At 33.5% G+C, this 25,036-nt stretch overlaps 1 protein-coding gene across 1 annotated transcript in view; it reads right to left on the bottom strand.

Annotated features, from left to right (window-relative positions):
• RIMS2 (regulating synaptic membrane exocytosis 2) overlaps nt 1–25,036 on the bottom strand; it is a 497,675-nt gene that overhangs the window by 192,138 nt on the left and 280,501 nt on the right. Inside the window, exons 9-14 of the mRNA XM_029923706.1 lie at nt 24,770–24,893; nt 22,653–22,699; nt 18,928–19,040; nt 12,636–12,683; nt 8,786–8,916; nt 3,878–4,049 (exon numbers count right to left, since the gene is read on the bottom strand). Coding sequence (XP_029779566.1) covers nt 3,878–4,049; nt 8,786–8,916; nt 12,636–12,683; nt 18,928–19,040; nt 22,653–22,699; nt 24,770–24,893 — 635 coding nt within the window. The remainder of the gene's footprint in view (nt 1–3,877; nt 4,050–8,785; nt 8,917–12,635; nt 12,684–18,927; nt 19,041–22,652; nt 22,700–24,769; nt 24,894–25,036) is intronic.

Here is a 25,036-nt window from a genome sequence, read left to right as displayed (position 1 = left end):
AGAATGAAAAACCCACAGTTAACATCATACTCAGTGGTAAAAAACTGAGGACTTTCCCTCTAAGATCAGGAACAAGATATGGATGTCCACTCTTACCACTTTTATTCAACATAGTGTTGAATGTCCTAGCCACAGAAATTAGTCACGAAAAAGAAATTAAAGGCATCCAAATTGGTAGGGAAGAAGTAAAATTTTCACTGTATACAGATGATATGATACAAAATACAGAAAACCCTAAGGACTCTACCAAAAAACTACTAGAACTGATAAGTGAAAGTAAGGTCACAGGATACAAAATCAAAATACAGAAATCTGTTATATTTCAATCCACTAATAATAAAGTAGCAGAAAGAGAAATTAAGAAAACAATCCTATTTACAATTGCACCAAAATAAAAAACCAAACCAAAACAAACCTAGGGATAAACTTAACCAAGGACGTGAAAGACTTGTACTCTGAAAACTATAAAACTGATGAAATGGGGTGCCTGGCTAGCTCAGTCAGTGGAGTGTGCAACTCTTGATCTCGGGGTCATGAATTCAAGTCCCATGTTGGGTGTAGAGATTGCTTAAAAAAATCTTAAAAAATAAAAATAAAAAACAAAACAAACATTGATGAAAGGAATTGAAGACAACAAACCAAATGAGAAAATATTCCATGCTCATGGATTAGAAGAACAAATATTGTTAAAATGTCCATATTACCCAAAGCAATCTACAAATTTAATGTAACTGCTATCAAAACACCAACAACATTTTTCACAGAACTAGAACGAATATCCTAAAATCTGAATGGAACCACAAAAGACTCCAAGTAGCCAAAGTGATCGTGAAAAAGAAAAACAAAACTGGAGGTATCACAGTCCCAGATTTCAAGATATAGTACAAAGCTGTAGCAATCAAAATCATATGGTACTGGCACAAAAATAAACACATGATCAATAGACATTCCAGAAATAAACCCAGGATTATACTGTCAATCTTCAATAAAGGAGGCAAGAATATCCAATGGGAAAAAACCATCTCTTCAACAAATGGCGTTAGGAAAATTGGGCAACTACATGCAAAAGAATGAAACTGGACTTTTTTACCCTAAACACAAAAATAAAATAGATTAAAGACCTAAATAAGACCTGAACCCATAAAAATCCTAGAAGAGAACATAGGCAGTAATTTCTCTTACATTAGCCACAGCAACATTTTTCTAAATATGTCTCTGAAGGCAAGGGAAAGAAAAGCAAAAATAAACCATTGGAACTACATTAAAATAAAAGGCTTTTTCACAGCATAGGAAGCATTCAACAAAACAACAAGGCAACCTACTGAATGGGAGAAGATATTTGCAAATGATATATCCAGTAAGGGATTAATATCCAAGATATAAAAAGAACTTATATAATTCAACACCACAAAACCAAATAATCCAATTTACAAAATGGGTAGAATGAATGAACATGTTTCCAAAGAAGAAATACAAATAACCAACAAAGAAAAGATGCTCAACATCACTAATCATCAGGGAAACACAAATTTGCCATTATAGAAATAATGCTTATGAGTACAAGCCTGTAATGACAACTAATATTTGTGTATTAGGTAATAAATCAAAAAATATTTTAAATTACATTTATTCATTTAATCTTTACAAAAACTCTTAAATGGGGACAGAAACCTAATTAGTAGTGTCTACTGTGTGCTAAGAACCATGTCATATGTTATCTTAATTCTCAGAAAAAAACTACTAGTTTGGTCTTAATATTCAATTTTTATAGATAATGCAAAGCTAACAAAAGTTAAGAGCACTTATCTAAGCTCATGCTAGCTGGTTAAATAAACGAGGTGTAATATAAATCAAAGTCTGTCTTATTCAAAACTCCGTGTTTAATATATTGTGCCACTAAGAATTCAGAACAAGAAAAAAAATAGAGAACAGATTTTTAATATGAACCATATTATAATATGGATTTTATAACATCAATTTCTAAAAAATTTACAAAGGAAATCAGTCCATAAGAATAAATGACTCTTTATTTCTTTTTAGGGTCACATGCAAAGACACATACAAAGACAACAGCGCGTGTGATTATGTACATGAGAACTGCGGTGTAATGATAAATCATTGTTTAGCTACGGGAGGTAAAGAATCACAACAGCTAAGTTATTTCTTTATTCCTAAATATTCCTTAGTCACTTTCCAAATCACAGGCACTGTGTTCCAAATGTTTACACACACACACACACACACACACACACACACACACACACACTCTCTCTCTCTCTCTCTCTCTCTCTCACTCCTCAGAATAGCCCTGAGTTGCATAGTAGAACTACTGTCTCTGGTGAAGAGGAAATCGAAGCACAAATAGATTAAATATCTTGCTCAAGGACGCGAGATTAGGAAGCAGTGGTGACGGGGACACGGACCCAAGGCAGCTGTCGCCAGTCCTGTTACCCTTCCTCCCAACTGGTTTACCACTCCTCGTTCTCTGTCGAATATTCAGTTGAACATTTCCACGGATTGTTGTTTTTCCCACAAGACTGACATTTAACTTACTTGGGCAAACCAACCATGCTGAGAAAGGCTTAAAAGCATCACTTATTTTTTTTCCATTAGAAAATGGATTTTTTAATAGTTTATTGTCAAATTGGTTTTCCATACAACACCCAGTGCTCTTCCCCACAAGTGCCCTCCTCCATCACCACCACCTCCTTTCCTCCTCCCTCTCCCCCTTCAACCCTCAGTCCGTTTTCAGTATTCAATAGTCTCTCAGGTTTTGTGTCCCTCTCTCTCCCCAACTCTCTTTCCCTCTTCCCCTCCCCATGGTCCTCCATTAGGTTTCTCCTGTTCCCCTGTTAGACCTATGAGTGTAAACATCTGGTATCTGTCCTTCTCTGCCTGATTTATTTTGCTTAGCATGACACCCTCGAGGTCCATCCATTTTGCTACAAATAGCAAAGCATTACTTATTACTATAGTGTTAAGAGCTGGAGAACTGCCTCTCATCTTGCACCCTCTCCAGTTCATTCTCTACATTATGGCTGGAAATGGTTTTCTCAAGTACAAATGCCATCAAGCCAGTCTCTTTAAAATCTATCATTTGCTCCCCCAATCCACAAGATAAAAACCCAAACTTCTTAACATGATATATTGAGATGTCATCTGGGCAATATCAGATTAACCCCTGAGTCTAATTTCTTACCACTTTCCCATCCAATTTCAGTGCAGTTGTCGAAGATACCCCCACCCTAACATCTTGTTATTCCCTCTGCAAGGACTTCACTCCTGGACTCTGTTAAATTTCATTTTCTCTGTGGAGCCTTCCCTGGACCACTTCCTCTCCCCTGCACTGCAAGTATCCCTACGGCATCTGCCATACAATGTTACAGTTGCCTATTCACTTGTCTGTATCCTTAAGAGATTATAAGTTCCTTGAAGGACATAATATTCCCTATTCACCTCTGAAGCCTCTATCCCTAGCAGGTATAGATATCCCTATCCCAGATACAAAATAGGGGTTAAAAATAATTCACAAATAAATCATTGAACTACTAGTAGCAGAGTTGCTTCACTAAACTAAAATGACAAACACACACTAGAAAACACAGCAATGCACCTGTGAAACACAAAACAACCTATTATCATTCAACATTGAGATTTCTACAATAGGAATAAACACCTAAAAACTGTTACAAAGTATTCAGAGCCATTTTTTTACGGTATCAACATTTTGCCTTGAAGCAGTAGCTAAATTCATTCTGTGAAAGAAACTATTTACTTTTTCAGATATTCAAAATATAAGATTTGTATGTGATAGTCACATAAAGAAAAGTATTCAAGAGGACAGAAATAGTCTAAGCTTCAAAATAATTCTGGATACCTCTCCTAAGAATTCACTCTCTTCCTCTCGAACTCGAGCTTGATCCCAGAGCGTGATCTCCAGCATCCGTTCCCTAAACTCTCTTCGGTGGACTGGGGAATAAATGAATGTCTGGTTCCATTTGGGTTCCAACGTTTTCTTTACTGTTTTAGTTCTTCGCTTGTTTTTATCACTATAAAAAAAAAGAAATATGTGAACTTATAGAAACCTTTAAATTTTGTCCCCAAAATTATTCATTTAAAATTTTTCAGGAAAGAAATGAAGTTTTTCCATAAATTTATCATACATTATAAATATTAAAATTGTTTACATTACTACTAAAACCTATACATGTATAATTATATCACTTTATAAAAGCAATATTTCAATAAATCTGAAATCCTTCCATGATAGATAATTAAAAACTTAATCTTTCTCAAAATCTAAGTCAAACCAGACTAAAGAATATTAACTTTACATTTTTTAAAACACACTGCCCTACTGGAAACCTTTAAAGCAGCAATGAACCAATGACATTACATATACTATTCAGTTGTACTGCAGAAGTCTGATTGTACAAAAGGTCCAATTGTGACATTCACAACTTTATATCCATATTGTTTAGCTGAGCAACTATAATTACATTTTATCAAGTTACTTTCTTACATAAAGAAATGTGTACTTGCCCATTCAACAGTTATCAGGCCTTTAAGAGCACTGTAAAATAGTTTCTGTGTGACGTGGCCACCCAAAGTGGGCTGGACAAGCAAGCTCGTCATCCCTGAAGGAGGGACTTCCAGCTCAGAGGCCTCGTACTTGTTTGACTGCATATCTCTATCAAGTGAATGCATCCTGTTATATGCACATATATTTAGGAATCACATACATGTGTCACTATAGTGTTGCATTAATATATTGTGTCCATTCATGAACGTACAAAAATAGAAACTAAAAATAACTAGGTAAAAATTTAGACAATTCAAATAGTTCTTCCTGAACTCCAGTGGCTTGTTTTACTCATTCCCTGGATGCATCCGTTCCTTTTGGAGATCACTACTGTAGCTTACTAGAAAGAACCATCTAGGAAGGAAATGCTAAGCCATCTAGAGAGCTTGTTTGAAGGAAGAAGTGGACAATAAAATCCAAGCAGGACCATAGCAAATTCTCTCAGCACAAGATAGTTCTAGGAGTCCTGGGACACAGGAAGCAGGGGCACTAAGCAGGGACAGTGGGTCTCAATGGAAAGGCTGTGCAACTTCTCCTGGGTGAACGCAGGGCTCAACATTTGATATAAATTGGATTTACCTAATCAAGAGCACATATGGTGCCAGAGCTCATGCACTTACTGTGGCAGAATGCCACATTAAAACACTGTATCTTTACTAATCTCTAAGGCCTCATTAGGAAAATAACTTTGGAAACTCACGTAGGCAATTTTAACTCTATCCCATCTTATGGAAAAGTGGTATTGCAAATAAAAACAATTAAATAATAGAAATAATAACAAGGACTAGATTTATTACTATTTCTGGCATCTCTTCTCTTCATTTAAAATTTTAACAAATATTTATAAAGCACCTACTTATATTCCATACATTGAAGATTGCATTATGAGACCCTGTGAGGAGTTAGTTCAGGAAGAAAGCATTTGGTGGGAGCCTTGCTGTATAATTCACGAATGGTTTATAGGGCAGTCTGAGAGGGGATCGAAAAATAACCGCGACTTCCTCCTAAGGAGTGTAAAAAGTTCAGATAAAGAGGACTATTTTAGAAGGGATTTCTATACTGGAGCACACGGAGAAGAGACAATCGCTGATGTTCCTCAAATACCCACCATATAAATTAACACTTAATAAGGCAATTTAGTGTGTATTGAAGTACCAATCCTCACAAAGTTCCATAAAAAATTATCATCAGCACGTTAAAAAAAAAGTAAATTAGGTTGTTGTCTTCTAAAGGTATAACTACAGCCTTCAAAATAAATTTTTTAAAAAAGGTTGTGGGTTTCCTGACTGGCTCAGTTGGTAGAGCATGTAACTCTTGATCTTGGGGTTATCAGTTCGAGCCTCAAGTTGGGTATAGAGATTACTTAAAAATAAAATCTTTTAAAACAAACAAAATAAGATCAGGTTGTATAAATCACACACAAGAAAGCTACTGAGAGTATTTAAAAATTAAGATCATTAAGCATGCTATCAAGATTTTATTTTTTAATTTTCATTTCTTTTTTAAGATTTTTTAAAAAGTTTTTATTTATTTTTGAGAGAAAGAGAGAGAGTGTGTGTGAGTCAGGGAGGGGCAGAGAGAGAGGGAAATGGAGGATCCAAAGTAGGCTCCATGCTGACAGCAGTGAGCCTGGTGCAGGGGCTCAAACTCACAAATGGTGAGATCATGACCTGAACAAAAGTTAGATGCTCAGTCAAATGAGCCATGCAAATGAGCCCTAGATTTATTTTTAATTTTTTTTTTGAGAGAGCTAGTGCATAGGTGGGGTAGGGGCAAAAAGAGGGGGAGAAAGAGAATCCCAAACAGGTTCTGCACTGTCAGCACAGAGCAGGACATAGGACTAAAAACTCATGAACTGTAAGATTATGACCTGAGCCAAAATCAAGAGTTGGATGCTTAACCCACTGAGCTACCCAGGTGCCCCCAAGGTTTATTTTTAAATAGAAGCCCAACAACAATAAAATAAATCATTGATCTCTACCAGCATCATTAAATTGTTGAGAATACAAACTTTTTAAAAATAAAATCCAATCTAAAGCCTTTTCTATTTATTTTCATGTTATCAGCACTTGGGTTTCCATTTACTTTACACCAGTAACAGCATGCAAAGACTTGATGTGCTTACTCAAAATGGAAAAAAAAATTTGGCTGAAAACCAACATTACTACAAGATATAAAAGAGTGTAAAGCATACTCAGCTATTTTTTTAGAGTAGGTCATAACTTAGAAAATAATGTTTTGAATGGATTAACGAACACAGTGACATTCCAGATGACATCTCTTCTGTGTAGCCTCACGTCCCTCCAGGAATTCTTATCAATAAAAATGCAACAATTATTTTCTATGTTCACTTATTCAAATAGCTTTTCCCAAAAAAAAAAAAAAGAAAAAGATGATAAGGTAACTATTTCTGAGTTAACCAAGGAATTTTCTTCTCTTTTGAAGATAAAACTCTGACACAACTCTATCAATAAAACGACAGCTTTGCTTAAATATTCTTCAAATTCCTGATAATTGACAAGGAAACAGCTGAGAAATACTTCAAGAATGGAATATTTATGTATTTCCCACATAGACTGGTGCTGAGAGAAAATAAAGACACTACATCTAAAATATAAAGGATTGGTGAAACAGGCCTTCCTTTCCATTTTGGATTTATCTACTCAGATTGTAGGGGCTGGGTATGTAAAATAAAACAAAAAGAGTCAATCAAGAAATAACTTCCGTAGTTTCAAAGTCTTTTATCATCTTCAAAGGTAAGTATTTTTTTCAAAGGTTTGAGTAAGTAGAAACTTAAATTATACATATGCACAAAAACAGAGATGAGAATTTCGCATTTCTTGTGGGTTTTTATGAAGGTGTTCTAAGAATGTCTACACTAGTAAATCATGCTGCTCTCAGAAGCCCAGTGATGTGGCCTCCAGGATGGCAGGGTAATATATGGCTGTGACATCTCAAGTCAATCAAATGAAGTTTAAGCTAGATTTAAAAGCTTCAGTTATGAATATCTTCTTCTTTCCTTGCAGTTCAAAGTACATCCCTATGTAAAAGACAACCTAAGTTGTGAGAGGACAACTTTCTTCACACAAATTTGGGTAAGATCAAATTATAGAGCAAATGGTTTCTAATAACTTTAGACATGATGGCACCTTGACGTATTTTCTGATGAATTTTCTTCACTAATCTCACTTCAAAATATGTATCAAATAAAATATAAGGCTGTTGTTAATTGTCTACTTCCATATTTTTATCCTTTTCTTTGTTGAGACTGTTCTTCGGATGATCCTTCGGCATTTAAGTCTGATGACTTTCAGCTTGAACTAAGTAACTGAGGGTCCAAAAGTGTGTAAGCATGTTGAAGATCACATACGTGCCTAGCCACTTCCAAGTGAGAAAAAATGACCAGACTTTGAGAACACTCTGTCCTGAAAGCCAGGAATGCTTAATAGCTGGGGAAATAATAATTGGTGTCATTAATTCCTTCTTTTTTCATGACGTCTACTGAATAATTTCTTTTATTTTTTACATTCCTGAAAGTGGATTTGATAATTTTTGAAAGATTTCTCCAATACTAATTCCTCTGTTCACCTAATTCCTCTGTTCACACTAGGGTAGAACAATATCATTTATACTAATTAGTAAGGACATAATGCAAATGATGCTTGAAGAAGCTGATTCCAGAACCAATGGTAAAGTTTTCTTGATGATATGGGGTATTGAAATATAAAGCATATTCATTAATTTTACATTATATCAGGAAATTATATCTTAGTAGTATGAGGATGTAGAAACAGTAAAAAAAACCATGATGAATACGTTTTAGTATCATTTCCAGTTTTTTGCTTCTGTAGACTGTGTTAAAATGCATTTGCTTTTTAAAAGCATAATAATTTTTAATGATTTTCATAAAAGATAAAAGAAAAAATGCATCATTTAAGAATACATACAACCTAAAATAAATATTCAATAAAATCATCTATAACACTTGATATAAGTTTTAAAACTATCTCATAGCATTTACTGTCACTATTCTGAAGAATCATATGAACCGTATGAATCATATGAATCATTATGTTTATGTTAAATTTCATAAATATCTGACTTGCATGACATATAAAAATAAATGAGAGAAATAAAACACCCACAGTTATTAACATCTCTTATTTATTTTCAAGAACATTTATTTTTATTTCATATCCCTACCTTCTGTCTGGAAGAAAGTAAATTTTAACATAAGGATTCCTTGGCCTCCCATCTTCCCTGGAAGGGAGATCCTTTGCTCCCAAAATTGTAACTATTAATTGGTGACCAACCTTGTCAAACCATAGTTTTATCTGAAAAGCAAAAATATTCATTTATCAGCTCAAACTTTTACTACCATAACATAATGTTTACATTCCCAATCTTTCCCCATTCTCTTACACTAATATGAGCACAGAATAAGTTTTACTTCATAAGTTGCAATTAGTTAAAAGGATATGCTATAATAACTTCAATGAATAGAGGAAAGAATTCAGATTATTTTATATTGATTGATAAACCACTTGAGCTTTTTGTTATCTTAATGTGATTGCTTATTAACATGCACATAATAATTACACTAAGAACTTAATATACAATGACCGTGTGTGCCTATCTTTATGTAAGAATCATTGGTCCAGTTTAGTCCCGCTGCAATAGTGAGTTCAGAATAAATGCTCAAATGAATTGAATAGATACCTTATTTATATGGCATTCGTGGGGAATTTTTAAGTAAATGTTTTAAAAGACAAAACAATTCATTTGAAAAGACATCTTAAAAAGTATAAGCAAGGCGAAATTACCAGTGGCTTTAGTCCATAGACTCCCTGAGTTTGTATTTAAAGCCATAATAAATTCATCTTTATCGGCTTTTCTTACACAGACATAAAGCCCCCTTTTCATTAGTAGAGAAGACACCTTACAACTTTAGAATAAAAGGGTATTATTTTACCATTCGAGATGAGAAAATGTGAGTAACTTCCCTGACATAATTAGGAATTGGAACTTTACCTCCAGCTGCTAAATTCATTTGATGTAACAACTGTCACCTCCCACACACATACCTCACACCCCCACACCTAGCTAGCTAATTCTACCCTGCCAGGATTTATAGCGATGGCTCTAATCCAAGTTTTAGTTCAGAACTATCACATCTTTGACCATTATCTTAAAATTGAATCCAAAATCTGAAATTTGGGAATAAAATTATATACGGCTTATACTTCGCTTTTTGGGCTTATATACTTTTTAATAGTTTAATTTTTCATTTAATTTGGATTTATAGTATTTGCAGCAGGTAAAGAATTTAAATATACATTTCATGTTAGTCATTCCCTCTCCTCCTGAAATGGGCAGTCAGGTCTGGACCAGCCTCTCAGATACACAATATACAGCATACATACATATGCATAAAAATCACATAAATATGTATATGTACAGGTGATATACTGGTAGTTCAGTTCCAATTCTAACGTGACTCCGTTGAGTCCCTCACTTAGTATCTTAGAGAATGAGAGACTGAACAAGAGACTTTTGGGTCTGAAGAGGAAGGCTGATAGCCCAGAGAGTATATAAAATTATATTTATCATGTTTTTCTGTCAAATGGAATTAGCCCTCCTAATAACAGCAGGAAATATTTAAGTTTTTCAAGTTATAATTACTCCTCTTTATATTAAGTGCTTATGTTAAAATGCAGGTACTACCTTGCTGTTGGGTAACAACGTTTTCCTGCTAGAGCTGCAAGGTACAGTCTGTAGGCAAGTGTTTCTGAAATGTGGCTCACTAACCGCCTTACATGTGTTACCTGGCTTATTTGTTAAAAAGTTACAAATTCCTGCGGCCCACCTCTCACCTACTGAATCAGAATGGGGCCCAGGTTTTTGTTGTTGTTTGTTTGGTTTTTAACACATTTCAACATATCCTACTGATGATTCTCATGGCCATTCAAGTTTGAGAACCACTGCCTTAGACTAGGGGATCAACACCCTGGGGAAAAAATAAAGACTCCTTAACCTGCGAATAGAAAAAAAGTTCAAATATTTGCTTGTGTAACAACATCAGGACATAGATACGGATGAGGGTAAGTGGGAAAAAAAAAAACAACATTGTTCTGGCAGAAGACGTGAGGGGAAAACAACAAAATAAGTAAGAAACACAAGCGTGCCTTGTGTCTGAGATGAAACAGAGATGTGGTGAGATAGCACCATGGTTCTTCCAAAGTGTGTGTCCAAAAACCCCATTAATTTCTGACTTTCTCTATTTTCTATGGTAATCAAAAAACGTATGGCTTTATTTCTCCATGATAATTAAAAACACTTTTCTGAGGATCATGATATGAATATTAGGTACTTCAAAGAGAAAAAGATTCTGAAAGGCTAAAAAAAAACCTTTTTCTGGTAAACTGTACATTTAGAAACAAAGAAACAATAATAATTATTATTAGACTAAGTTCATAATTATTGTAGCAAGTTATTGACTTCCGTAAATTGTTTTTGAGGGAGGAGACAAAGTATTCGCCATCTTCACAGGTGATATTTTTGCTATGCTAAAATCATTAGATTTTATATTAAGTGCATTAGAGAGAAACTTTTGAGATACATAACTTCAAATGCTTGATAAGGAGTATTGTTTTTAGATTTTCCTATGCCCTAGATAACTAAAATTATCATTTATTAATAATATTCATTTTTCATACAAGCAGATATTAGGCATATGGGCTCCATATTTTTACAATTATACTTTACAGTTTAAAATTATACTTTCCAGATATATAAATATTAAAATAATATAGATAAGGAACATTACATTTTAATTTTATGGGTTTTTAAGTCAAAATTACAACTTTTAATGAATTGTCTTAAACTAGAAGTTTGAGCAACAGTCCTAATTTTCATTTTATATATTACAGGACTTGCATTGAAGTTTTTAATAGCTATCCAGTTCACATTATCAAAATAGAATTACTTTATTAGCTAGATTATTTTATTACATTCCTAAATTTCTTATCTGTGCTTTTCAAATGATAGGTGAAAAAAATCTGTTGATTCCCCCAAAATATAACAAGTGGATTTCCACAATTCTAGATAGGACATACTTCTGGTTTTACCTCTATTTCATTAATAAAAATATAAAAATCATGGAACATATTTTTAATTGTTTGCATACAATAATCAGTCCAGCTTTACCATGTGTGCATTTTTAGTTTTTAGATCTAGTTCTCCTACGGAGAACCTGAACAGCACAAGTAAATATTCAACACTATAAAATATTAACTAGAACAACTGTAATTTTTAAAATTCAAACTAAATTGGTATTATTCAAAACCAACAACAAAAAAACATGCAGCAAAGCAAGGAAAGCATAATACTACTTCAAAAACAAAAACTATATCATCATTACTTTACTGTGTAAGGGTTTCCTACTGAAAAGAGGCAAACAACTTGTACCACATGTTATGGTAAAATTAAATCCCGTTTCAATTACAAAATGTAAACAACATAAACCCAACACATTTTATTTTGGTTATAATTTTGTTCTTTCAAAATAATACACTTCTCAAACTTCAACCTCCTATATTAAGTGCATAAAATTTGTATTTTTGATAAGGTACAAATTTATTTGCCAATCTCCTCAAGGAGTTGTTGCTTGGAAAATGCAAAAGAACGTGGATGTTAAGTGATATAATGAATGATTTAAAGAGACAGAAACCTTAGTGCAATAAAAAAAAATATCAACAGCATAAAATTAGCTAGTTTTGTCAATACTCTATATACAAGTGCAGCATGAAGCCTATCAAGTTTTAGCATTCAGTAGGTCATATAAAATCACTAACAAAGATTGTCTCTTTAAATTTTTATTGTATCTTAATCTCCATGCAGAATTTTACAAGCTGGCTTATAAAATGATTTGAAAGTCAATAATATGGTTTGGAGCAACATACCAAAAAAAGTTTCCTACTACGCATTTTCCAAAAACATACAAATAAGGGTTAAAACACAACTTTAGTTTCTATCAGGCAGACAAGGCCTTTACCTGAACCCTAGGAACAAAAGGCGTTGTTCTTCTACTAAGGCTTTGGCTCTGGTAAGCAAAATTAAAGAAAAAAGCAATAAAACAAAACCAAAAAGGACAACACGCTGGAACTAAAAGACCAAAAGTAAAAACAAACACATAAAACTATCCCTTAAAAATTATTTTCCGCAACAATATATATCTCAATTAAGTACTTCAATGTAACGAATAAGTTAATTTTGTCAAAATGCTAAAATATATAAAAACTATATAAAATCTTAGAGTCAGATTTCTAAATGTAGTCAACACAACAGAAATTAAGACTGAATGTAAAATAACATTTTTGGGCTTGCATACTCTGAAAGAATGAGTGTAAACATAATCCAGGAATCAAGAAATTTCAGGTTTTATCCTTAAACACACTACATAGGAAAAAAATCATAGTCCAAGAAGTTAGATAAAAACGCATCACAGAATTATTTACTAGTGAAAAGTCATCTATAGAAGTAATCATGTGACTTCTCCAAAATACATCCAACAAAAATTTTAAAAACATTAGCCAAGTTGGCTGTAGCATTCTTAAAAGAATAAACGGAGTAAGATAAAAGTGTGTGGAATGCACTGTACTAACTAGGTAATTCACCCCTTAAGAATTTATACCAGGTTCTAGTATTTAAACACCCTTTTAAAACATTTATTATGTACTTCTCAAGGTAATACTCTTTATTGCTAATCATACTTACTAATTATAATACCTCAAACATTTTTATTTATACAGTTCTTTATATTTTTCCAAGCCTCTGCTGACAGTTTATTCCAAATTCACTGCCTCCAACAAAACTGGAAGGAAGTTGCTATTATCTCCAGTGTGAGATAAGGAAATGGACACATAGAGAAAGGCTGGATATACCTGCCCATATTCAAAGAAAAAGTAAGACAGGGAAAGGGAAGAGAAGGGGAAGGAAGGGAACGGAACAGAATGGAACAGAAAGGAATTAGAAAAGCCCAGTTCAAATTAAAACAGTTTCAAATTTTTAGAATAAAATCAAATTTTCTTTCTCTTCTGGCTTATTCTATTTCCACTTGGAAACTGTTTCCAAAAGATGCCACAATCATCAGAATTTTGTGCCTTTACTGAGGCATGCCAATAACTAAACAGGAACAAAATCAGATGCATATCTCTGGGTTTGGGAATGGATTTCAAGGCATTTAATTCTTCCTTCCTTAAGATTCCATTCCATTCTTCATATTTCTCATCAAAGTCTCTCTTGTCTAATTCAAAGGGTTATCAATAAAGGCTTCAGAACTTTCCATTGCTATAAGGGAACAGATAATAGGTACTAGGAGGGCTGTTGCCTAATTTGATTATCTTCAGATAGATACTATTTAAGACATAAATCTAAAACCCAAAGGAAAGCAGACCTTAAAAGCAGACATCAATCATATGAGTCATCTTTCTCTCCCTCCAAAAACCAAGGCAGTCTCAAATCTAAGCGGTCTTCCTTTTGTGTGGAGACATTTCCAAAGGAAGAAAGAAATCTTTAGATACGGAGATTGTTAGTGACATCTGTCTGCATAATCCTAGGTGGATACTTCTCTAGCAAAGGGGCCAAGTATGGATGGGATGCACAGAGATTAACTGAACGAAGGGACTAACTATATACTCCATTTGGAAACAGATTTTATTTTCCTTCCTCTCTCACTTGTACTACCTGTTTTAGATCCAAAGTAACAACATAATGGAAAAATCTGTGCAACTAAGTTTTACTTCATAAACTAAAAATGTTTAATTTGAAATGAATAGCACGTCAGTATAAATTAGTCCTTTAAGGCAACCATTTTCCATCTTCTAAGAGGATCTCAAATAAGCAACTCACAGATTTCTGAAGTCAGTTGTCTACAATCGAGGGCAATTTAAACCTAATCTTCACCTACAAGTTTATACATTAAACTTGGCTGGAAAAAAAGATTTTTGTTTTGCTAGTGTTTTTAATTGAGATAAAATTCACATATAATAAAAGTAACCACCTTAAGGTATACAATTCAATGGCATTTAGTACATTCATAACACTATGTAACCACCACTTCCTTATAGTTTCAAAACTTGTCATCACCCTCAGAATACCCTGTACCTATGAAGGAATACAATTAACTCCCATTCCCCAGCTGCCCCAACTCTTGGAATGTCCTACGTTGCTTTCTGTATAGAACCGGGACATTTCATACAGGAATGGAGAACCGTTATGTATTGTTTTGCAATTTGTGATTAATATTAACTCCTTTATTTTGAGTAGGAAATATCTGATAAAACCGGTAGCAACTGAATCTCATACAAATGAGGAATTGAATTTGTACACAATTTATTTTGCACTTTTTAATGTTTGTTTATTTTTGAGAAAGAGAGAGAGAGTGCACACATGAGTGGTAGAGGGGCAGAGAGAGAGAGAGACACAGACTCTAAAGAAGGCTTCAGGCCTGATGTGGGGCTCGAACTCATGAACCGTGAGATCATGACCTGAGATGAAGTAGGATGCTTAACCGACTGAGCCACCCAGGTGCCCCTTTGCATTTTAAATGTCACTTTGTACCATATGCTGCACTACTACCTTTTATGTGATGCTTCTGGAGTACCAAGGTTGTGATGATGAGATGCAAAAGATAAAGGCTCGGAGGAATAAACCTTCATTAATAGTAGGTTTTTAAAAGGCTCTAGAGTTTCTAAGGATATTAAAAGATACATAACTACTCTTCAATTACTTATTCCATTGAAATGGGCATACAAAATGGATAGGGACAATATTTACAAACCCATCACTAAAAATGGAGTCAGAAAAGTATTAAAACAAAGTAACTCAGGGAAATATTGTAGCCATAAGTTAACCACAGACCCAGAAGTAAAATAAAATGATTATCAGTAAATATCAAGGTATGCCTATAGAAAGAATTTTAAGCTTCTCACTTTTCAAAAGAGTAGATGGCTATATTTTATCTTAACACTGTATCAAAAAGTAGCCAACTATTTTAAATTATTGATTTTAATTTAAAGTGATTGATTTAATAATTTAAATTAATGATTAATTTTTAAAAAATTAAAGAACTACAAAAGTAATCCTCTGAAGAAGCAAACTGTTAAATGGTGGAAGAACACAAGTTTTAAAATAAGAGTGTTGACACTGCCAAGGCTAACATACAGTCCAGGTGTCACAAATCCCAGCTCAAGATGATTTTCTCACCAAATACACTCATGGCACTTTCATAGTTAGGCCCTAGAATAATAACCAGCAACAGTAGAATTCAAGCACAGAGAGGAAATAAACTGCATAAAGCTTTAAAAATCATCAACAGGTTGAAATGAAAGTTTAAACAATTTAAATTATATGTATATTTCTACTTGAGAAAGTATCAGTCCATGAACGGACTCCATACATTAGGAGGTCAGCTCACATACCATACAAATTTTCTTCTCCAGAATTGGCAATGACATAAAATTGTGAGTTATGGGCCTAGGTGAAAACTCACCAAAATAAAAATGTCCAAGGTAAAATAAATAGAAGGATATTGGAATTGTAATGTTGTCTTGCAACTTCTTAGGGATTTTCCCAAAAGACATGTGTGGACCTATTTTCCTAAACTCTACGTCATTAGAGCAAACCAAAATGGTCTTCACTTGGCAGGAATAGGGTTAAATATAAAAGGAAATACTATATCAAGAAGGATATCTAGCTTATGTTTCCTGTATGCAAGGAGTGAAAACAAAATTAAGTTTCATGAAGAAGAAATCCATGTCTGTCTTGTTCATGGTTATATTCCCAGCAACCAGGATTAAGATTGACCCAGGGCCAGAGCTTAACATATTTCTTGAATCACTGATTGAAGATTAATTTCATAAAAAACATTTTTGAGGAAAATTTTGGTAATAGGTTTCACGAATCTTAAATTTTTTTCTCTTTCCTTTCATACAGTAATTTTACTTCTGAAAATTATCCTGACAAAAGAATTTTTTGTTTGACCTAACAGAATATGTATAGTCATACTGAAGGATGTCTATGGCATCACTGCTTATAGTAATATAAATTAAGAAGAAACAGGATGTTCCATTATACAGAATTAAGTTTAAATGGTATATTAGCTATTAAAAGCATTTTAAGAGAGATTTTTTAAAGAAAAAAGTTTTAAAGAAAAATGTGCACAATATATTACTAAGTGAAAAAGCAGGTTTCAAAATACTATACACAGATTTATTACTTTGGTTTAAACATTTATACGTATGTAATGTTACAGTTTAGTGGCAGGGCTATAGGTGATTTTTATTTTTTATGTATTTATCTGCACTCTGTAGATTTTCCACAACAAATATGTATACTATTTATTAACACCATCTTACTAGAATATATCCCTTCCACGTCATAAGAAAATGGTAAAAATGTACACATTTTAAGTTACAATTACATGGATTTTAAACTAACAGCATTTATAAGTGTAAATATTATGACTTGAAATCATTAATTATATATTTAGAAATAAAACTTTTAAGTTTATATTTCCCAAAAATATTTAAGTCTTACCTTTCTAGTATATTCATTTTGAGCCACGATGAAAATAGCTGAGTTTGAAATTTGTCTAAATCCTTCCCCCCACCCCACTGTCCCACTTCTATAGGGCCTTAAGATTTCAAAGATGGTAATAAAGCGATACTTACTTACTATGAAGTCTAACTTCCGCTCCCTCTTCCACCAACTGAAGCCAACCACACACTCACACACACACACACACACACACACACACACGTGCACACACTTATTTATGTACTGACATCATCCAGTCATCCTATGCATTATTTAAAGGTGGACTGGATCCATAATAATTAAAAAGAAATGGTTAACATTTGTTAGCACTTTCTAAAATGGTAGAAGAAAATACACGTATATTTGTAACTAAAATGACAACATCTGTGCCATCAATATATGTAAAAGAATAAGTAGAAAGATGCCATTTATGGTGGAAACTGAAAAAGAAAAAAGACCACTGTCTTCAAATGAAAAGGTTCACTCTGTTTATGAGAGAAAGTAAAAGAAAATAATAAAGAGAAGAAACTCATTTTAGTAAGACATTCACAAGCTCCTGATAAGTATTTCATCTTCTTTCTTATATAACTTTTCTGTCATTGCCATCTTTGTGATCAAAATAGTCCCAGACCAGACATGTCTAGAACAGACATGTCTAAGAACTATTTCAATAATTGAAATACATTAATTCTGCTTATACTTAATATCTTTTAATTAATAAAAATTCTTCAGTCAAAATCAAACACCTCCCTTTCCCTCCCAAAAATAAGTTTCATAACTGGTTAAACAAAAGCTTTTTCTATTGTTCTTAAAACATCAGTCCAAATATAGTTTAGTTTTAAGTTAAAACATTTTTATGCAAAATTCAGTATCTGAATTTTGATAACCTAAATAGTTCTTAATACAATAAAATTGCAAGTTTATGCAGGTTTAGTATCTTATCAACATTATGTTTCTGAAATATAACAGCATGAATTTTGATATTTTTATATTTTAAATAGTTTAAAAAGAGAATGAAAACTGAAGAAATTCATCATAGTTGAAGGCTCAAGTGTACAAAGCTCTTCCTACCTGGACAAAAATGCCCAATTGAATTTAAAATTTCTATTATAAACTGCTCGAGTTAGGGATCACTTACTATAAAATGACCCAGCATACTCAGTTATCTATTAAATATTTCCCCATCTACTTAGTTCTGTTTACCAAAGCTTCTCAAGTACCATTATATTGAAAGCAATATTCATACCCCAATGACTTACTATGATATTCATTCCAAATATCCTAAAACTCAAAGAGTAGGGAATGTATAAAATTTACTTTCATCTTAAATATACCATCTTTGTACAATACACCAATTTTATTTCTCTTAAAAGTCTAGGAAATGTTAGAGTCCTTTTTAAGATACTGAGCAAAAATCATGACCTTGAAGTCTGGAATAAAATTAGTAAGGTAAAAAAGTTTTAGATTTTGTCACAAATTTTCTCATTAAATTCCAGAAAATCAAGGGGGCGTAGCTCAGTGGTAGAGCATTTGACGACAAATTCCAGAAAACCTAATAAACTCTAATAAAGAAATACTATGGTAAGTAATTTAAATTTCAATTAATTGAAATTACTGAGAATGAGAAAATTGATGGTTAAAAGCACAATTATATTCTAAGAAGGAGTTGGTTTACAAAATGCTATTGTCATAGAGTATTAACACTACTTGGTACTCCATAAAGAGAAATTAATGTAGTGATTACATACTGAAAGTTGTCCAGATAAGTACTGCGGAACATCCCTCAACATGCCGGGACTCATGGGAGAGGTAACAGAGATAGAAGGGCGATCCATTTTTTGAGATTCAAATGAGCTAGAACCTGAAATAGTAATTACACATAAAAAATAACAATGATGACTCTTCATTAGTATTTAATAATATTTACCACATATTTTTAAATTAATTAATTTATTTAAAATATCCATAAAATGGCATTAGATAGACCATTTTCTTAGCCACAATGTTCCAAATAAACTTAGAGCTATGTTTTGAAACATAAGTACAGCTGAGGGATTCTCTTAAAACCAAGAGTGAAACATTTTCTCTGACAATTATAGTAGAGACAGACTTCTATGCTAGGACTTAGTTACTCTGTTCTGTATATACTAAACTCATACCTTATCATAACATATTAAGTAAGTTCTAAAAATAGCAACTCAAAAAAAATCAAAACACAAATCAATAAAGCCACTTGAAGACGATGCAAATTTGTAATGCTAAAAACATAAGAACAGAATATTAATCATGAAGCATTTCTAGGAAATGACACTTTTAAACCATATCTGGAAAAGACTATAGTAAATTAGATGGGCAGAAAGGAAGCAAAAGTTTATGAAATAATGAGACTTCATAGCAGAAAAACACAGTCTTGGTACCCGGAGTTATATATATGAATCTATTTCTACAGAGGGGAAGGAACGATTCAGAAAGTGCATAAAAATTGAGCTAATGGGATAGTGGGGAAATTAAGTGCCTGGAATTCTGGGCTACACGTTTTGGCACTAAGCAAGTATTAATTATTATTGCCTTAATTAAATGTAGTAGGCAATAACTGCATTTGAAGATGTCTTTACTACTTATTTAAGGTGAGGATTGACTTGAGAGAGAGGGAAAACACCTTAAAAAAGCGGAATTCAGTAAAATAATAATAGGAAAGGTTGTGAAAATGGAATGGACAGAAAGAATTCCAGCTATATCCAAAAATAAATAAATAAGGACTCAGAAATGAATTAGATAGGAAAGATAAAGGAGAAAACATGAAGATTTCAAGCCTTGTAACCAGATGTGACATCAACAAAATCCTATATGTATCTGTCTTGTTCTCTGCACAGGACGCTGCTGATGTTCCTTGGGATGTAAAACACTGGACAAGTCCTGTATTTAAGTCCAGAACTAACATGACATCTCTGAGACATCTAAGGGGCATGTAAAGCAGGTAACTGGATAGAGGGATGGGACCAAATGTCAAGTAGATATTTGTGTTAGAAACCAAACTCTAAAGTGTCTGCCAAATAGGAGGCATAAGTGGATAAAACTATGATGTAAAATGAAGGGGGCACCTTTATCTCTTGGGACCGGATGTAACAGTGATACCTTATGTAATATTTAGAAGTGGAAAGAATGATGGCTTTATGGTAAGAAATAAGTTCAGTTTCCTACATGTTAAACTTCAAGTAACAGGAATAAGACACTTAACAGAACATACCACTTAAACATCCAAGGATAAAGGAATAGTGATAGATGATTGTGATAATATAAACTTAATAGTCATATGGAAATTAAAACTATTATGAGGAGAAGAATTTATTCAGGAACTAAGAGGATTAATAATTGGGCCTTGGAGAAACCTATTCTTTAACATTTAAAGAATAAAGGATTGATTCTAATTTAATTTAAGAAAGGACCTGTAACTCCTTAGAAACAATTTTAAAATTATAGACTAGGGACTTTTTAAATAGCTATAATAAGATAAAACATTCCACCCTTCTCATACAATAACTGAGTGATGTTACATAAGTGAATAAAAATTGTGCATATTTCATAGGACTTTTGTAAGAAAAACTGTGATAAGGTAGAAACAACATCAAGCACAATCCCAGGCATTTAGTAAAACAGAAGCAATGATGGTAATGATGATGATATCATATATATAATAATTAATTATCATTATATTAATACAGTTGACCCTGAGGGTTGGTGGGTGCTAAGCCCCGTACAGTCAAAAATCCACAATAACTTTTGACTCTCCCAAAACTTAACTAACAATAGCAAAGAGAGAGAGAGAGAGAGAGAGAGAGAGAGAGAGAGAGAGAGAATATCCCAAGCAGGCTCCGCACTGTCAGGGCAAAGCCCCACATGGGGCTCAGTCTCACAAACCGAGAGATCTGACCTGAGCCCAGATCAAGAGTCAGACAGATCAGGCTTAACTGACTGAGCCACCCAGGCACCACTAATAGTATATTCTTAATTACTGTAGAATTCAGTCACTTCTCATCACTGTCAGTGCTACCGCCAATGCCTAAGCCACCAAATAAGATACTAAAAATTCCAATGGCCTAAATCTTCAAATAAGATACTAAAGATTAAAGTAGTTCCTTTACTGCCCTCTCTGCTTTCACCCTTGATTCATTTAAGCAATTTTCAACATAGTAGCCAGATTTTAAAACATGAATCTCTCTTCAAAACCATCTTATGTAGCTGCCGATTGCCCTGAAAGCTAAAGCCCCAAAGTAGTCTTTAAAGGAGCTTATGAAGTCCAAACAATTTGGCTGCCATGACTCTGCACCCTTCATTCTCCCCCCCCGCCCCTCACTCTGGTGCAGCAACACTGGCCTCCTTGCTTTTCCTTAAGTGCATCGTAGGCTCTTCTGCGTAGAGCTGTAACATGACCCAGTGCCTATACCAGGAAAGCTTTTCCCCCAGAGAGCCACTCTTTGAATTCTTTGCTCCAATATTTCCTTCTCAATATGGTCTATCCTGATCATCTTATTTCAAATGGCAAACCTCCTCCTCTCTTCTTTTACAATATGCCTTACTCTACTCTCAATCAATCAAGAAACAGTTCATTGGAAAAAACTCATTTCTTTAACATCTGAAATGGCACTCCGACAGACACAAGTAATAAAAAGCATTTATGAGTTTAACATTACTTAAACTTAAATGTCTATTGTTCCAGAACCACCCTGAGGTTAAATCAGAACTACTGTCCCATTTTCTAAAAATATAAATTAGAATATTATTCTCTAGATTATCTCAAATATCCCCCTCACTTACTGAGAGTTAGTTTACAAAACAGTAAATTTTAGGGCACCTGGGTGGCTCAGTTGTTAAGCATCAGACTTCAACTCAGGTCATGATCTCATGCTCGTGAGTTCGAGTCCCACACTGTATGAGCTTGAGCCCCACTTCGGGTAAAACACAAGTCCTGGGAGAGACCCACCTCCCACTGTCTCTCTCTCTCCGCTCTTTGTGGGACTCTCTCTCTGCCCCTCACTCCCTTGTGCCCTCTTTCTCTCTCTTTCTCAAAAAAAGAGCAGTAAATTTTAAAATCAGAAGAAATGAAGAAGAAAGGGGTGAAAATTTGAGGAGAGATGGGTATGTTCATTATTTTTATTGTGATGATGGTTTCATCTGATTGTCAAAACTTACCTCCTGTGCACTTAGGTGCAGATTGTGGTAGTATACCTTAATAAAACTATCTAACAACATATAGTATTTAAGATAGTATGATTTAAAAACTTTTAAAATATTATAGAATTTTGTACCTTACCTCACAATAACATGAAACAATACTAAACTTTTTCATTTATATATGACTATATATTTGATAACAAGATTATTATATTTCTTAGTTTGTGTTAATTGATCAAATACTTCATTAGGCCCCCAGTAAATGACATTATTATTTTCTTCTAAAATAAATGAAACTTACTAGACTCCAGTTGCGCATGTGTGGTATCAGGTATTCTAGGGATATCTCTGAAATGATAGAATAAGAAAACAAGAAATTGTTTCAACAATTAATGCAACTGCTATTTTGATTATTATCAGCCCACATATAACAGGACAGTGTAAAGTGAACAAAATCGTGCATTACATAAATAAGAAAGAACAAGATGAGTGCTCCTGGGTGGCTCAGTCTGTTAAGCGTCTGATTTCAGCTCAGATCATGATCTCACAGTTCAGGGTTCAAGCCCCACGTCAGGCTCTGTTCTGACAGCTCAGAGCCTGGAGCCTGCTTCACATTCTGTGTCTCCCTCTCTCTCTGCCCCTCCCCAACTTATACTCTGTTTCTCTCTCTCTCTTAAAAATAAATAAATAAACTTAAAAAAAAGAAAGAAAAAACAAGCTGTAGTACTTCATTGCTAATAAAAATATTCTGAGCTAACCCCAATTACTTAAAAAGGAATACTCATATGCACTTACATCAGATTTATAAAAACATATACTTTATTTTTTATGTGCTTTATTATATGATTTGCCATTCTAATAAATTTTTTAATTCAAGATAAGTTTTATGATATATTTGAATTTTATTCTATTCTTTATTCAGTAACATTGAAATGCAAATAAAATATAACCAAAATAAATATTTAAAGATTCAGATTGTGACTGAAATTTTTTAAATGTAATAACTCCATTGAGAAAAATGCAAATGTTTTTCACTGGGACTTAAAAACTGTAACTGCATTTATACCAAAAATATACACATTTTTGTTTGAGATTTGCCAGGAGAGGTAGATTTTAATGGTTAAGATCATTCAGAAAAGTACATAAAAGAATACTAAAGATATTAAACCAAAATATGATTAGAAGATCCTTCAATACCAAGAAATAGATCAGATTAATACACTGATACAATGCAATTTATAATATTACAAAACTATGAAAAGACAGAATGAAAAATAGATACAATGTCATGTGCCAGTTCACTACTTTGAAAGGAACATTTCAGTAAAACTAAGTTAACAACATAAAGTCATTTTCTCCAACATAAAAAGAGAGCAAAATAATATAGTTCAAATATTTCCTAAATGAATAAAAACAGGATATTAGTATTCTACAACAAAAAAAAAATTTCTATAGCTTCCACCCTTAACCCAAGCTTGTATTTAATAATTTGCTGCTATCAGTATATATATATTTTTATTGCTTTTACTTAGCTATAGGTATATCTTTTACAGTGGCTTAGAATAGAGTCTATAAGGGAAACTGCTGTGATATTTATTGAGTAATTTTCATAATATAAGCACAAAGGATGATATTTATTGCCAACTTTTGGAAATTGTTAATTTAATCTATAAGTAAAAATTACAAAAGCCACGGAGTACTTCGGTATTTGCTTATTTTTTTGTCTGTTTCCTTAAAGATGTCACATTGCTCCTTAAACTGTTCCTATTAAGGAATAGCATGCCCTTAGGCCTTCTCTTTCCCATGTTCAAATCTCCATTTTGAAAAAATACGTAAAATTTATTGACCCTCATTTTCATAATGTAGAGGACCGAAGTTCATGAAACTTCCTTTCAAAAGTAATTGTTACTGGGGCAACTGGGAGGCTCGGTCAGGTAAGCATCTGACTCCTGATCTCGGCTCAGGTCATGATACCACAGGGCATGAGATGGAGCTCTGCGCTGACAGTGTGGAGTCTGCTTGGGATTCTTTCTCTCTTTCTGTCCCTCTCCCACTTGTGTTCTTTCTCTCTCTTATTATAAATAAATAAACATTTTTTTAAATGGAAAAAAAAAATAAAATCCTTAAAAACATTAAAGTAACAGTACTGGGCTCCCTCTTCCACTGTGCTACCAGGACAACAAAAATAATAAACACCTAAATATTTCTTCTTCTTTTATAATGAACTATGCATTCTGGCATGATAAGATAAAGTGATGTCATGGTTTTTGGTGAGCTGTTTTAGTAAAAGAGAAAAGAAGCATTGTCCTCAAAACAGTAATTGTTATAGAACAACCAGGCATTTTTGGAGCGCACACTTCAGATTGTTTAGTTGTCAATTTTCCAAGGTACGTGTAGAAAGTGCACAGACCAACTCACCCGATAGGTCTTGAAACAACAAGTTCCACTTGTGGCTCAGGTTTGGACTCCAGAATGATGTTATATACTTCTTCAAACGTGGCTCCTTGCAACAACCTTCCATTCCATTCCAATACTTCATCACCTAGAGTGTATTCCAGTAACAATAATCTTAGAAAGAAAACTCATCCCATAAAATACATGTGAAACAAAAGCAGTCTTAAACCGTAATGAACTCCATAGAACACAATCACCCTTATGGAGTAAGACCTACTGAGGACAGCTCCA

This window comes from Suricata suricatta, chromosome 15, assembly GCF_006229205.1.
Source record: "Suricata suricatta isolate VVHF042 chromosome 15, meerkat_22Aug2017_6uvM2_HiC, whole genome shotgun sequence".
Taxonomy (NCBI): domain Eukaryota; kingdom Metazoa; phylum Chordata; class Mammalia; order Carnivora; family Herpestidae; genus Suricata; species Suricata suricatta.
The sequence above is the reverse complement of the archived record's forward strand: the minus strand, read 5'-3'. Positions and strand labels throughout refer to the sequence as shown.